Source organism: Hyperoodon ampullatus, assembly GCF_949752795.1.
Source record: "Hyperoodon ampullatus genome assembly, chromosome: 15".
In the NCBI taxonomy this organism is placed as follows: Eukaryota; Metazoa; Chordata; class Mammalia; order Artiodactyla; family Ziphiidae; genus Hyperoodon; species Hyperoodon ampullatus.
Window position 1 is genome coordinate 59,435,706 of NC_136928.1, and position 15,631 is coordinate 59,451,336.

The window sequence follows — 15,631 nt, forward strand, 5'->3', positions numbered from 1 at the left end:
ATAGTATATATATATATATATATTTTTTTTTTTTTTTTTTTTGCGGTACGTGGGCCTCTCACTGTTGTGGCCTCTCCCGTTGTGGAGCACAGGCTCTGGACGCGCAGGCTCAGCGGCCATGGCTCACGGGCCCAGCTGCCCCACGGCATGTGGGATCTTCCCGGACCGGGGCATGAACCCATGTCCCCTTCATCGGCAGGCGGACTCAACCACTGAGCCACCAGGGAAGCCCCAAATAGTATTTATTTTTATCTCAGAAATACAACAGTGACAGTTTCCTTTTTTATTCTGTGTGAAATGATGAAGTACTAACTATTAATCACATTTTTTTTTTTTTTTTGCTGTAGCTGAGGACATGACTTTGGAATACATAGCCCTTACATTGTCCAGTAGTCAGTGGAGATGTAAAGTCATAAGAGGGACTAGAATAAAAGTAAAATCTCAAAATCTACAATCATTGAAAAATATATAGTAATAATAAATAGGTAATAGAAGGGTTTTTGACCACAGGTTGTGAAAATTCTACAAGTTTCTGTGTACTAAATTATCCTAAAGACAATTTCACAATATGGAAGTGTTATTGCAAAATTGATTCTAGGGGATTATTCTCCTACTATTTTTTCTGAAGAGAGTTAAAAAAGCACCTATGTTCCTACACCTTCAATAAGTTCATCTTTTTCATGCTCCATCCTGAAAAAGGATTTGTGCATTAAGCTCTAATCTTTCAGAAAATCCAATTCTTTGTCTGCTAACCTAAGGATAGAAGAGAAGCAACTCCATCCTTCTCAGTTTTCCGGCGTACAGGGCTGTAGGCCATCTTTATTGCTTAGAATTCATAGTCAAGCTACATGTGTCCTCTATGCAGAGAATGTTCTGCTGTTTGCAATGATAGGTTTGAAATTCTGACTTTGATCACTCTGTGGCTCAATGAGTTGCCTCCTCCTTCTGTTAGAATTTGTTTTTCTGAAGGCTGCTATCTTAATGGTGGCCTTCAGAGAAATGAACTCCTCCCACCAACAGCAGGCCAGAGAGAGAAGAGGAAGCCTTGTTTAAGACAGAAGTCTGTGGATCATGGTACAAACCTTGGAGTTAGAGTAAGTTAAGTCATTTAGATTGGGATACTGGCACACAAACATCAGAAATCACAGTCACGTACAATTAAATGTATTATGGTAGTGTTTCAGATCATAATATTTAAGCAGACAAAACATCCTATAAAGCTCCTGATCATCAGAAAGGCAAAAGCTATTAGAATTTCATCTTGTGAATGAGTAGTATGAAAATTTCCTGTTACTGAATTTGCCTTAAACTTCTTACTTCTTGGACTTCCCTGACAGTCCAGTGGTTAAGACTTTGCCTTCCAATGCAGTGCATGTTTAATCCCTGGTCAGGAAGCTAAGATCCCACATGCCTTGCAGCCAGAAAGTCAAAACATAAAACAGAAGCAATATTGTAACAAATTCAATAAAGACTTTAAAAATGTTCCACATCAAAAAAATCTTAAGAAAAAAAAAACACTTCTTATTTCTAATGTGGCCCTACCTGCTTTCTGAAGTTTCTTCTTTTCTAGTGGCAGGCTTAAATTTTTGACCTCCTGTCCTTCTGTTTCTGGGAGGAAACCTGGTTTTGAAATAGCTGGAGCATTGGGTTGCAAGTTTCTTTCTTTAAGGTTACCGAAGGAGTTGGCTTCGGGCAGATCTTGAAACATGGCATCCCAGATTGTTTACTAGAGTAAACATCATGTTGAACCTGAAAATCAAGTAATTCTTAGATATTATAGGAAAACCCTCAAATGTTTTCAATTGAGAACAGTTGGGGACAGTAATCAGTAGGTTAATAAATCATTTAAAGCAACATTGGAATCGTAAGCATAATACATACTTTAGATATTTTATTTCAGTCTATAATTTGTAAGTGTACATTCATTCACCACTCTTTTGATATAAGGCCAGAGTCTTTTCTCTAACTATGATTTTGCTGATTCCGTTTTGCTTTGTCTTTCTTCATAAACCAAACCTATAATGCAGTATCTGCAGTTTCTGGTTTCATGTTCTTTAAAGTGGAGAAAGTACTTAGATTTTTGCAAAGCAAACTTAGCACCAAATTCTCGATTTTGACAGTTTCCCCCAACTTTCAGTTATATTTCTACCAAAATTCACAGAATTATTATCAAATATCTCCAAAATGTTGTTATTTTCCTTAGGAATACCAACTCTTTATTTTCACACTCATATTTAATCTCTTTTCACTTTAAATTTCATTATATTTTCAGCATTGTTGTGGCTGGTATTTCTTTTTGCCATCAGTATTGGTAACAAACAGTTTTTAAATGTTGTTATTGAATTTTATTTAATTTAGTTTTGAATTCTTTGAGAATAAGATTATTATAAGAGAATGAAATAGTTTACATATATATTTATTCTCAACTTTTTAAACGTTTCAAATATAGGAACACAATCCATTAACCATGATTCAGTATCCAAATGCTCTGAAAACCAAAAGCTTTTTCATAATTTATTTGGTAACAAAGCCTGAACTGACTATACTCACCTGGCCCTGACATGAAACTGAGTGAGACGATAGTAATGATTGATTTCTTTTTTTAAAAAAGTTATTTATTTATTTATTTATTTATTTATTTATTTTTGGCTGGGTTGGGCCTTTGTTGCTGCGCGTGGGCTTTCTCTAGTTGCGGCGAGTAGGGGCTGCTCTTCGTTGCGGTGCATGGGCTTCTCATTGCAGTGACTTCTGTTTGTTGCAGAGCACAGGCTCTAGGTGCGCGGGCTTCAGTAGTTGTGGCACACAGGCTCAGTAGTTGTGACTCACGGGCTCTAGAGCACAGGCTCAGTAGTTTTGGCACACGGGCTTAGTTGCTCCGTGGCATGTGGGATCTTCCTGGACCAGGGCTCAAACCCATGTCCCCTGCATTGACAGGTGGACTCTTAACCACTGTGCCACCAGGGAAGTCCCTGATTGATTTCTTATAGTGTGATTCGTACTACATTTCATTACAGAAATATCCGTTTGTTAATTATGGGGTGCTGCTACACATCTTGCTTCATCCCTTAATTAAGTTCATCTACCTTATTACCTTTTACAAAAATGTTGTGAATTGTGCAACATGTCTTAGCCTAAGGATTTCAGGTAAGAAAGTGAAGCCTTGTAACTGTTGAGTAAAGTTGGCACTATCAAATATCTTCTCCCATTCAGTAGGTTGTCTTTTTGTTTTGTCGACAGTTTCCTTTGCTATGCAAACTTTTAAATTTAATTAGGTCCCATTTGTTTATTTTTGTTTTATTTCCTTTGCTTTAGGAGACAGATCCAAAAAAAATATTGCTGCAATTTAGAGTATTCTGCCTATATTTTGCTCTAGGAGTTTTATAGTAACAGGTCTTACATTTAGGTCTTTAATCCATTTTGAGTTTATTTTTGTGTATGGTGTTAGAGAATGTTCTGGTTTCATTCTTTTACATGTAGCCATCCAGTTTTCCCAGCACCACTTGTTGAAGAGACTGTATTTTCTGCATTGTATATTCTTGCCACCTTTGTCATTGATTAATTGACCATAAGTGTGTGGGCTTATTTCTGAGCTCTCTGTTCTGTTCCATTGATCTCTGTGTATGTTTTTGTGCCAGTACTATACTGTTTTGATGACTGTAGCTTTGTAGTATAGTCTGAAGTCAGAGAGCATGATTCTTCCAGCTCTCTTCTTCTTTCTCAAGATTGTTTTGCTTTTCGGGGTCTTTTTTGTTTCCATACAAATTTTAAAATTATTTGTTCAAGTTCTGTGAAAAATGCCATGGGTAGTTTGATAGGGATTGCACTGAATCTAGATTGCCTTCAGTTGTATGGTCATTATAACAATATTAACTCTTCCAAACCAGGAACACAGTATATCTTTCCATCTGTTTGTGTCATCTTCAGTCTCTTTCATCAGTGTCTTATAGTTTTCTGAGTACACGTCTTTTACCTCCTTAGGTAGGTTTATTCCTAGGTATTTTATTCTTTTTGACGCAATGGTCAATGGGATTGTTTCTTCAATTTCTCTTTCTGATAGTTCATTGTTAGTGTATAGAAGTGCAACAGATTTCTATGCATTAATTTTGTATCCTGCAACTTTACTGAATTCATTGATGAGCTCTAGTAGTTTTCTGATAGCATCTTTAGGATTTTCTATGTATAGTATCATGTCATCTGCAAACAGTGATAATTTTACTTCTTCCTTTCCAATTTGGTATTCTTTATTTCCTTTTTTTCTCTGACTGTTGTGGCTAGGACTTCCAAAACTATGTTGAATAAAAGTGGTGACAGTAGACATCCTTGTCTTGTTCTTAATCTTAGAGGAAATGCTTTCAGGTTTATACCATTGAGTATGATGTTAGCTGTGTGTTTGTCATATATGGCCCTTATTGTGTTGAGATATGTTCCCTCTGTGCCCACTTTCTGGAGAGTTTTTATCATAAATGGGTGTTGAACTTAATCAAAAGCTTTTTCTGCATTTATTGAGATGATCATATGGTTTTTATTCTTCATTTTGTTAATGTGGTGTACACACTGATTGCTTTGCAGATATTGAAGAATTCTTGTATCCCTGGGATAAATCCCACTTGATCATGATGTATGATCCTTTTAATATGTTGTTGGATTTGGTTTGCTAATATTTTGTTGAGGATTTTTGCCGCTACATTCATCAGTGATACTGGCCTGTAATTTTCTTTTTTTGTGCTATCTTTGTCTGGTTTTGGTATCAGGGTAATGCTGGCCTCATAGAATGAATTTGGAAATGACAGATTTTGGATCAGGTTTTTTCCATTAAAAAGTACTGATTTTAAAAACTAATAACTTAAAGCTGCCACACACAAAACAAATGGTAAATAACCTACTGAATGGTAGAAGATATTTGCAAATGATATGACCAATAAGGGGTTAATATCCAACATATATAAACAGCTCATACAACTCAACATCAAAACAAACAACCAGATTAAAAACTGGGCAGAAGAACTGACGAGACATTTTTCCAAAGAGGAAATGCAGATGGCTAACAGGCACATGAAAAGATGCTCACCATCGCTAATCATCAGGGAAATGCAAATCAAAACCACCATTAGCTATCACCTCACACCAGTCAGAATGATTATGTTAAAAAAAAAAAGCATAAATAACAGATGGCGAAGATGTAGAGAAAAGGGAATCCTCGTACACTGTTGTTGAGAATGTAAGTTGGTGCAGCCACTGTGGAAAACAGTATGGAGGTTTCTCAAAAAACTAAAAATAGAGTTACCATATGACCCAGTAATTCCACTCCTGGGTATGTATCTGAGAAAAACAAAAATACTAATTTGAAAAGATACATGCACCTCAATGTTCCTAGCAGCATTATTTACAGTTGCCAAGATATGGAAGCAACCTAAGTGCCCATCAACAGATGAATGAATAAAGAAGATGTGGTATATATACACAATGGAATACTATTCAACCATAAAAAAGAACAAAATTTTACAGCAACATAGATGGACTTGGAAGGCATTATGCTAAGTGAAATAAGTCAGAGAAAGACAAATACTGTATGTTATCACATATATGTGGAATCTAAAAAAGAATACAGCAAATTAGTGAATATAACAAAAAAGAAAGAGGTACAGAGAACAAACTTGTGGTTACCAGTGGGGAGAGGAAAGGGGGAGTGGGGCAATGTAGAGATGGGGGGAAAAATGGTTATTATGGGATTATATGAAATCATGTGTGTGAAGATTATAAAGTACAATAGAATTTAAAGAATCATTCAATTTAAAAAAATGTTGGCACTATCAGACAGCCCCTTCTTTTTTTTTTAATATAAATTTATTTATTTATTTATTTATTTTTGACTGCGTTGGGTCTTAGTTGCTGCATGCAGGCTTTCTCTGGCTGTGGCAAGCGGGGTCCACTCTTTGCTGTGGTGTGTGGTCCTCTCATTGTGGTGGCTTCTCTTGTTGCGGAGCATGGGCTCTAGGCACGCAGACTTCAGTAGTTGTGGCTCATGGGCTCCAGAGCGCAGACTCAGTAGTTGTGGCATATGGGCTTAGTTGCTCCGCAGCATGTGGGATCTTCCTGGACCAGGGTTTGAACCCGTGTCCCCTGCATTGGCAGGTGGATTCCTAACCACTGCACCACCAGGGAAGCCCAGTCCCTTCCATCTTGACATTCTTCCTTTGGTTCCAGTATCACCACACTTGCCTGGTTGTCCTATTGCTTTTCTGGTATTTTCTTTTCAATTTCTTATTCTACTTGTCCCTGAAATATATTTTCCCTGTGTTCTGTCCTTAAGGCTTTTTTTTTTTAATACCTCTGTCCTTGAAGAAAGTTACCTAGGACCATCGGTTTAGTGATCATCTTTGTGTGGAGAATTCCTAGATCGACTTAGTTACCTCTGTCTTTGCTCCTGAAATCCAAACCCACGTTTCCATCTGCCCACTGAATATCTTTCCACGTGTCTCTCGCTGGTACTTTGAACTCAGCATGTCACAAAGTTCACAGTCAAAATCATGCTCTCCAACTTCTCATCTCCACCAAACTTCCCTTTGTTCTTACGTTATCTCTCTTAAACAGTGGTGTCACCTTCCTTACATTCATCCAGGTTAGAAACTTTGACAGTCAAAATTTGGTAGTCTTTGATTATCGCCTCATACTGTTTGCATGTCCGTGCCTTTGCCCCCTAAAAATATGTAATTGGTTTCCAAATCCTGTGATTTCTACTTCCGAGTCTTTCTCAAATGCCTCTTTCTCTTCATTTGATTCTCAGTTTGATCCATATCATCTCTGTTCCGTGGTATTATAATAGTCATGTGACTGAACACAGTGCTTACTGTCTAAACACATGCTTTCCTATACTTAGTATTGGAGCAGTTTTCCTAAAGCACAATTCTAATAATATTCCCCTGCTCAGAAGCCTTAGAAACTCATGATTGCCTACAGAACAAGTCTGAATTCAGTTCACGTGGAATTTAAATTGTACTGTAATCTGATCCCAGTTAACTTTCCTAATCTTGTCTCTTCCTCCATGAAACTCCCCTGTATCTATACACATAAAATTTCCTGATATCTAAACATTCCCATTTCTCCTTCTAGAATTAATCTCTTCTTTCTCTCTTCTTAAGTGCAGTATGACAGTCATAAAACATTCTCATGTGTTCATTTAATCTGAGTTTATTACTTGAGGACAGGGACTAGATTTTTTCCCTTTACTTTTTTTTTTTTTTAACTCCTCTGTAGCATTCAAAATAACCTTTTGCCTATAGTAAACAGAAATGTTGTTGAATTGAAGAATTATTCATAACCAAACCGATTTGGGTGGAAATTCTTTTCTGTTAAAATTTTTGGGAAATTAGATAGTGGAAACATGTTAAGTATATATTGTTTTGTTTTCTACATAGGAGTACAATAAGTTCCATACTTGCTGTTGATATTTTATTAAAAAAATAATATTAAAGCATAGCGTTGAGGTTTTTTTGTTTTGTTTTGTTCATTGGTTTTGTTTGTGTTTCTTCCCCCTAGGAAAAAAATCATATTTACTCCATTCTTTTATATGTTTAATGTTAACTTTTTTTTTAAATTAACTAACATTTTATGTTTTTGGCTGCGTTGGGTCTTCGTTGCTGTGCACAGGCTTTCTCTAGTTGCGGCGAGCGGGGGCTACTCTTTGTTGTGCAGTGCGCAGGCCTCTCATTGCGGTGGCTTCTCTTTGTTGCAGAGCATGGGCTCTAGGTGCATGGGCTTCAGTAGTTGTGGCACAGGGCTCAGTAGTTGTGGCTCTCAGGCTCTAGAGCGCAGGATCAGTAGTTGTGGTACATGGGCTTAGTTGCTCCGCAGCATGTGGGTTCTTCCCAGACCAGGGCTCGAACCCATGTCTCCTGCATTGACAGGCGGATTCTTAACCACTGTGCCACCAGGGAAGTCCCTGATGTTAACTTTTTACTATAAAAATAAAAGTTTTTTTTCCTTTGGCTAGGTATGTAGTACATGGATTGGAAGTGGAGTTGTCAGTGATCTCAATGATCTCCGTCGAGTACACAATCTGCTTGTTTCTTCACTGGACAAAGTTCAGGCCGGAAAAGGATCTTCCAGCCAACTCTACCGCGAGAGTGCCACAACCATGGAAAAGCTGGCTGTTCTCAAAGCATGGGCAGAGGTAACCATGACCTATTGTTTTTAACCATTTCTCCATCCATGAGAAAATGTTCCCCTACTCCTGTAGGTAAAAAAAATTTTGTTTGATTTTTGTTTAAAACTGACCTGTGATATAGAGTGCTTTTTTTTTTTTTTTTTTGGCGGTACACGGGCCTCTCACTGCTGTGGCCTCTCCCGTTGCGGAGCACAGGCTCCGGACGCGCAGGCTCAGCGGCCATGGCTCACGGGCCCAGCTGCTCCGCGGCATGTGGGATCCTCCTGGACCGGGGCACGAATCCGTGTCCCCTGTATCGGCAGGTGGACTCTCAACCACTGTGCCACCAGGGAAGCCCTAGAGTGCTTTTTAAAAAATCTGCTATTTGCTCTTTCTCACTGAAATGCATATACATTTATGTCTCAAAAGAACTCTTATTGAACCTTTGAAAATTATATTTTTAATCAGTGTTTTAAAAACATCTGTGTTGAAGAAGGGCTCTTCTTACTTACTATGGAAAAACTAGGCAGGGAAAACCTACAAATATAAATAAAATAAAAAAAATTTATGCCAAGAATCTTATTTGATTAAATTTCAGGAGACATGCCACCACCCATTGATACTGAGGCTGTAGGGTTTTTTGGTTGTTGTTTTGTTTTTTTATAGCTGTTTTTACCTCTTTTATTCCCATAGCCACTTTTTAAAAATAATAATACTGTTTTAAATTCACTTTTCTAAATCTCTTCTGCCAGTTGTTTTCAAATACTTATTTGTCTGCACTCAGGTACTTCAAGTAGCTCTTTATTCCTTCCTCTGCCAACCCAGTATCTCACTTACCTATTTCCATGGTATCAGCAGCCTGTGACCACCCAGCAGACAATTGCTGGCTCAAGGCATGCAACATCCAGATGATATAGTTTAGATAAAGGACCTCTGGGTTTTTGTGGATTATTTCTGTCACAGAAGGGGGAAAAAAAAGGAAAATGTAGAGCAATAAGATATTGTATAAATTAGTTTTTCTCTCTGATTTTTAGATCAAGTTGTTTTCATAGAGTATCCCTGAGTGTTCCTTTATTTTCACTCTGCTGCCATCTTTTGGCGTAGAGAAGTAAAATAATATTTGCATTGATAAAATATTTGTTTTTATTGATAAAATTTTAGTTTTTTTCAAATTAATGCAAATCCATAGTTTTAGGTGGAAAGTAGTGTTAGAAAGATACTATAATGTGATTGTTTTCTCACTTTGAAATTCACAGAAATTCTGTGTTGATTTTCACATATCTGATTTTTAACTAAAACTTGCTATTACTTTTCTTGTCTGTAGAAATTACATTCTAAATGATTGAATGATTTTTATTTTTAAAAAGATAGTTTCCAAAATTGTTCTTAATTCTCCAGCCCCATTCATTACTTTGCCAAACATAGAGACAGGTATGTAGTTGGATGATCATAAAACCATTTGCCAGTTAGTTGGTTCTCTGCTGACTTGCATTAACATGCTTAATTCACCTACTAAGAAGTCTGACATAGTTCAGTATAAAAAGCATTAAATGTTGAATCAGAGGCCCTAGAACAAGTTCTGTCTCTGTAATTCACCATCTTTGTGACTTTGTTCAAGTGATTTGATCTCTCAGATACTCAGTTTTTTCATTATAACATGGAAATTGCAGTAATATCTTCTTCTAAGGTGAGGTATGTAAAAGGACCAAGCATTGTATCTGGCACTGAATGGAAGATAAGTAATTGCTTTTAACAAATTAGATCAAAACCTCACATAACTAAATTATTAATGCACATTTTTTGAGGCGCTTTTCTTATTTGGGGGTAACTTGGTTCTATAATTAAATAATTTGCACTTCAAGCCTCAGCCTCTAATATTGTCTAGTAAATCTTTTCCTTGCTTAGCTTCCTTTCCTTCGTCCTTTTCCTCAAAGGCCCAATATATTCTAGATTTCTCTACTCAAGATCTATCTTTGCTTCTACTTTTTACTCAAAAAATTGAGGATGTTAGTTTTCCAGCTCCTCAGATTGTTATCTTCAAGTCTTTAGATGAATGTGAGTTGAAAACTCCTTTTACCCATGTGACCTTGGGTGAGTTATTTAATTCCTTCTCTAAACCTCGTTCCTCAGCTCTAAAGTGTGGATAATAATTATGCACATTTCACAGAATTACATTTTGAAGTAAATGAGGTAATAATGACTTTGTTCAATCACTACCTTATTTATGTGCACAGTGAATGTTACCTGTTGTTATTAATATAATAATTATTATTACTTTAAAGTTTTCCTCTAACATAGGATTACCTTTTCTCATTCTCTTACCTCCCACTCTCTGATTCATTCAACGGTGTTACTAAACATCGGCTCAGTGCCAGGCTAGAAGTTGAGAATACAGTGGTGCACAATCCAGATGTTCTACGTTTACTGAGAAAAACAAACTAGTGAACGAGTATATGCAACAAAAATAATGACTGTTATAGGAGAAGTGTAGACTGTGGAAAACACACAGCAGAGGCACCTAAAATAGTCTGAGGGCTCAGAGGAGGCTGCTTGGAGAAAGCGACACTTAAGCTGAGACCTGGAGGATGAGAGTAGATGTTAGTAAACATAAGTCTCAGGAGGGGACTGTTCCAAGCTAAGTGCTGTCACTTACCCCGCCTCTGTATCTCACTTACCCCGCCTCTGTACCTCACTTACCCCGCCTCTGTACCTCACTTACCCCGCCTCTGTATCTCACTTACCCCGCCTCTGTATCCCACTTACCCCGCTTCTGTATCTCACTTACCTCCGCCTCTGTATCCCACTTACCCCGCCTCTGTGTCTCACTTACCCCCACCTCTGTATCTCAGTCACCCCCACCTCTGTATCTCACTTACCCCCATTTCTGTATCTCACCATCACCCTCTACTTGCTTGTCCTCTTCTATTCACTCTCCTCTTCACACCTCTGTTCATTGAACGAGTTTCAGTATCTTCACGTCCTCAGCTAGTCACTCACTTCTCAATCCCCTGCAATCTGGGTTTACTCGCAGCCCTCCATTGAAATTATTTCGCTAAAGTTACAAATAATATAATTCTCCAAATCGCTGGACACTTTTCAATCTCTGTCTTACTTAGCCTCTCTATAGCATTTGATATTATCTCCTCTGGAAATTTTGTTTTTCTTGACTTCCGTGACACTACTCCCTTAGTTTTCTTCTTTTCTTTTATTGTTCATTCTCAGCATCACTTGCTGGCTTCTCTTTGCCTGCCTGCTCTTTAAATATTGGCATTTTTCTTGTCCCTTTTCTCACTCTTCATACTCTGTGGGTAGCGTCATCTACACCCATACCCAGTAGCTTTTACTTGTATATGAGTTTCTAATTCTACTTTTCTAGCCATACTTCTCTCCTACGTTCCAGTCCCATATTTTTAGCTGTTTATTAGACATGTAGTACTGCAGTGTTTGCTATTGAAAAAAATCCATGTATAAGTGGGCCTGCACAGTTCAAACGTACGTTGGTTCAAGGGTCAACTGTATTATCAAAGCACTTTCTAAAATCGTACACATTAGTTGACCAATTTATCCTAAGGAATATCAAGGATATACACAAAGATTCTGCTATGAGGATGTTTGCTGCGATGTTGTTTATCATTCTAAAAAAAAAAGGCAATATATGAATAATTGTATTTCTTGATCCAAAGATGATGGTATTAAGTGAATAGAAAATTGAGTATAATATTATATGCAAACATAGTTTTTAAAAGACTGAGTATGTATATACAACATGGCTAGAATGTTAACAGTATTACATCTGAGTAGTAGGATTGTATCTGGTTTTATTTTCTTCATTTTACTTATGCTTCTGATTCTTCTATATTTTGTGTGTAATATCTCATAAGAAAAATAAACCCAATTTTTTTTAAAAACGAGTCTAAATATATTCTCATATTGCAAGTAGCAATGTAAAATACAGAACCCTTTTAGAAAGCATTTGGCAGTATCTCTTCAGAGCCATGGAAGTATTTATAATCACTGATCCAGTAATTCCATTTCTCAAACTTTATCCTAGGGAAAAATATCCAAAATAGGAAAAAGAGAGAAATTTACAAAAATGTTTAGTTGGAACCTTACTTATAATGTGAAGAACTGAAAACCTTTGTCTTTGAAAACTATGTCTCATCTTTCTAAGATTCCCAAGGCTAAAAAGAATCAGAAAAAAATATATAAGTTCAACTACAGGAAAATTGTTAGATGTATAATGTCTTCCATTGCAGCCATTAAGAATAACAGTTATGACGGGGCTTCCCTGGTGGTGTAGTGGTTGGGAGTCTGCCTGCCGATGCAGGGGACACGGGTTCGTGCCCCGGTCCGGGAGGATCCCACATGCCGCGGAGCGGCTGGGCCCGTGGGCCGTGGCCACTGGGCCTGCACATCCGGAGCCTGTGCTCCGCAGCAGGAAGAGGCCGCGATGGTGAGAGGCCCGTGTACCGCAAAAAAAAAAAAAAGAATAACAGTTATGAAGACTAGTATTCATATGGAAACCCTTATGATATATGAATAGATAAAATTAAATACAAAATTCTCTGTACAACAAAATTATAACTTAGAAAGTTGGAATATGAAAACCTGGAAATTAGAATTATGAGTAATTCTAAAAACTCATTTTTCAAACTATTTATGGTATAATTTTTTAAATTAAAATTTGAGGAAAAATACATACAACTGACCTTTAAATACTGCAGTGACTCCTTCGCTTCCCCATTACCAACAGTCTTCAGCTACTTGTGCCTTATATTCTATGCTCAGTCTAATACCAACCACTTGCAGTTTCCTCAGCATGCCTTGCTAGTTTCTGTCTCTTGTACTCTTGCTCTTTATATTCCCTCTGCCTGGAATTCCCCCTTCCATCTTTGCCTGTGAACAGGTGAACTTTTATCTTTGAATCCAGTCTCACCTTTTCATAGTCCATTAAGATTCTTCCATCCTTGGTGCTTCCTGTGATTCATTCATTCATTACTCAAACCACTGAGTGTTCGTTAGGTGCCAGGCAGTGTACATAGTCACTGCGTGTAGTGAGGTGGGAAGATAGGTCATTTAAAACAAATTTAAGAAAACATCCCTTTCTCTCAGCAGTTTTCTCACTTTCCTTTCATTGTATCAGTCTGTGAGTCCATGGAAGGTGAAAACCATGTATTACTTGTCTTTGTTGCCTCAGGCCCTAGCACAATAGCAAATGCAAGACAAGAGTAAGTACCTAAGAAGGGTTTGATGAGGGAATGTCTGAGTATACTTACAGTGCTTATTGAGATATTGTTGTCTACCTTCTAGTATCTGTGCTCACTTTTGATGATTCAGCTGTATAATAACAACTTAGAATATGTCATTTCTTAATATTATGCCTTGTTATTTTCTCTTCCTGAATATCTTTCTAGGTATATGTGGTTGCTATGAATATTAAAAAAGAAGCAGAGTCAAAACCAAAAAGAGCAATTAAAAATACTGATGATGATGATGATGATTACAGTACCATAGATGAACTACCACCAGACAGTTTAATAACACTCGTACAACCTGAACTGCCAACACTCAGTCGCCTGTGGTTGGCAGCATTAAAAGACTATGCGCTTTTAACTTTACCAGCTGAATTTGCTAGTCAGCTACCCCCAGATGGTAAGTACTGCATTTAGAGTTTTGCTTTTAATAGAGTTCAAAGTAGTAATTAAACAAAATGGAATTGGTGGAGACTAGCAACAATCGTAATAATAACATTTAAAATTTCTGTGAACTTAAAACTTGACATTCTCTCATTTAGAGCATGTTCTCCATACTGAATTTGTGAGTTCATAAAAGGCATTAAACTTGTTAGCCCAAGCAAAAATGTTCTCACTGTTACAGTAATAACTGTACGAGCTAGGTTACTCTAACTGGGCATAACAAGTCATTATTCATAACCATGATGAGGCATATTGCTGTGTTGGTCAGTGTGTGTATGCAGGGACAGATGTGGCAGTCCTCAGTTTGATAGAGAAAGCAGGAGGAGGGGAAGAATTTGCAGAAGAGTGAAAAAGAAAGAAGAGACAGAGTTCCCTGGCTATGAGAGAAAGGGAAGGTGATGAGGGTTTTAAGAGTTGCTGGCAACAGTGAAGAGGAAGCCTGAGGAAGAGGACCACGGGTAGGGAAAGGTAGAGGGCATTCAGAGGCATCAGCATTTGCAGCGAAAAGGCTGGAAACCCTAACATCAGCGAGGAAGTGACAGGCACTCCAGGTCAGCAGCTGCAGGAAAGACGTTAGTTTTGATAACTCTGTACAAGAAACTCTTTGCCAAATTGCTCCTTTATGTGTGCTATGATCTGAATGTTTGTGTCACCTCAAAATTCTTATGTTGAGACCTAATCCCTATTGTGATGGAATTAGGAGGTGAGGCCTTTGGGAGGTGCTTAGGTCATGAGGGTGGAGCCCCTAGGAGTGGAAGTTGTCCCCTTGTAAAAGAGAACCCACAGAGCTCCCTGGCCCCTTCCACCTTGTGAGGGCACAGCAAGAAGGCACTGGCTATGAATCAGGAAGAGGGCCCTCACCAGACCATGCTGGCACCCTGATCTCGGACCTCCAGCCTCCAGAACTATGAGAAATAAATTTCTGTTGTTTATAATCCACCCAGTCTGTGGTATTTTCTTATACCAGCCCAAATGGACTAAGACAGTATGTAACGGTTATTTTTTAAGGTAGTTGTTCATAAATGAGTATAATAGAAGTAACGTTTTTGATTGCTTTATAGGTGGAGCATTTTATACTCCTGAGACTATTGATACAGCTAGACTTCACTATCGGAATTCCTGGGCCCCAATTCTCCATGCAGTGGCACTTTGGTTAAATAGCACAGGATTTACATGTTCAGAGTCAGCAGAAGCAGCAGCAGTAGCAGGTTTACAAAAACGTTCTACACCCATCAATTTAAACCAAGCATCAGGAGCAACACCTAGTGCTAAATCTTTGCCAGAAATTAACAAAGACAGAATGCATCTGATTTTAGGTAGGTGAGCCATGTTAATGTATTTCAAGATGTATCACTTCTGAAAATGTGTATCTGTAGGGGAGAAAAAAACTTCTTTCTACCCTCTTAAGATCTGTGACTGGCTTAAGAATAAAACTGACCTAAGACGCATTAACAGGAGGAAAGCATACAAATTTATTTAATATTTTTACATGAACACAGGAGTCTTTAGAAGGAAAATGAAGACCTGAAGAAGCCGTTAGGTCCAGAAGATTGTATACAGTTTTACACAAACAAGAATAAATTGTAGGGGCTTCCCTGGTGGCACAGTGGTTGAGAGTCCACCTGCCGATGCAGGGGACACGGGTTTGCGCCCCAGTCCGGGAAGATCCCACATGCCACGGAGCGGCTGGGCCCGTGAGCCATGGCCGCTGAGCCTGCGCGTCTGGAGCCTGTGCTCCGCAGCGGGAGAGGCCACAACAGTGAGAGGCCCGCGTACTGCAAAAAAAAAAAAA

The 15,631-nt window shown here is 38.1% G+C and overlaps 1 protein-coding gene across 1 annotated transcript in view; it reads left to right on the forward strand.

Moving 5' to 3' along the window:
- The window catches only part of HEATR5B (HEAT repeat containing 5B), a gene marked incomplete at its 3' end in the record, with an annotated part of 90,738 nt that overhangs the window by 59,649 nt on the left and 15,458 nt on the right, over nt 1-15,631 (forward strand). The window contains exons 26-28 of the mRNA XM_079721084.1: nt 7,991-8,170; nt 13,558-13,795; nt 14,901-15,155. Of these exons, the coding sequence (XP_079577210.1) occupies nt 7,991-8,170; nt 13,558-13,795; nt 14,901-15,155 (673 nt within the window). The remainder of the gene's footprint in view (nt 1-7,990; nt 8,171-13,557; nt 13,796-14,900; nt 15,156-15,631) is intronic.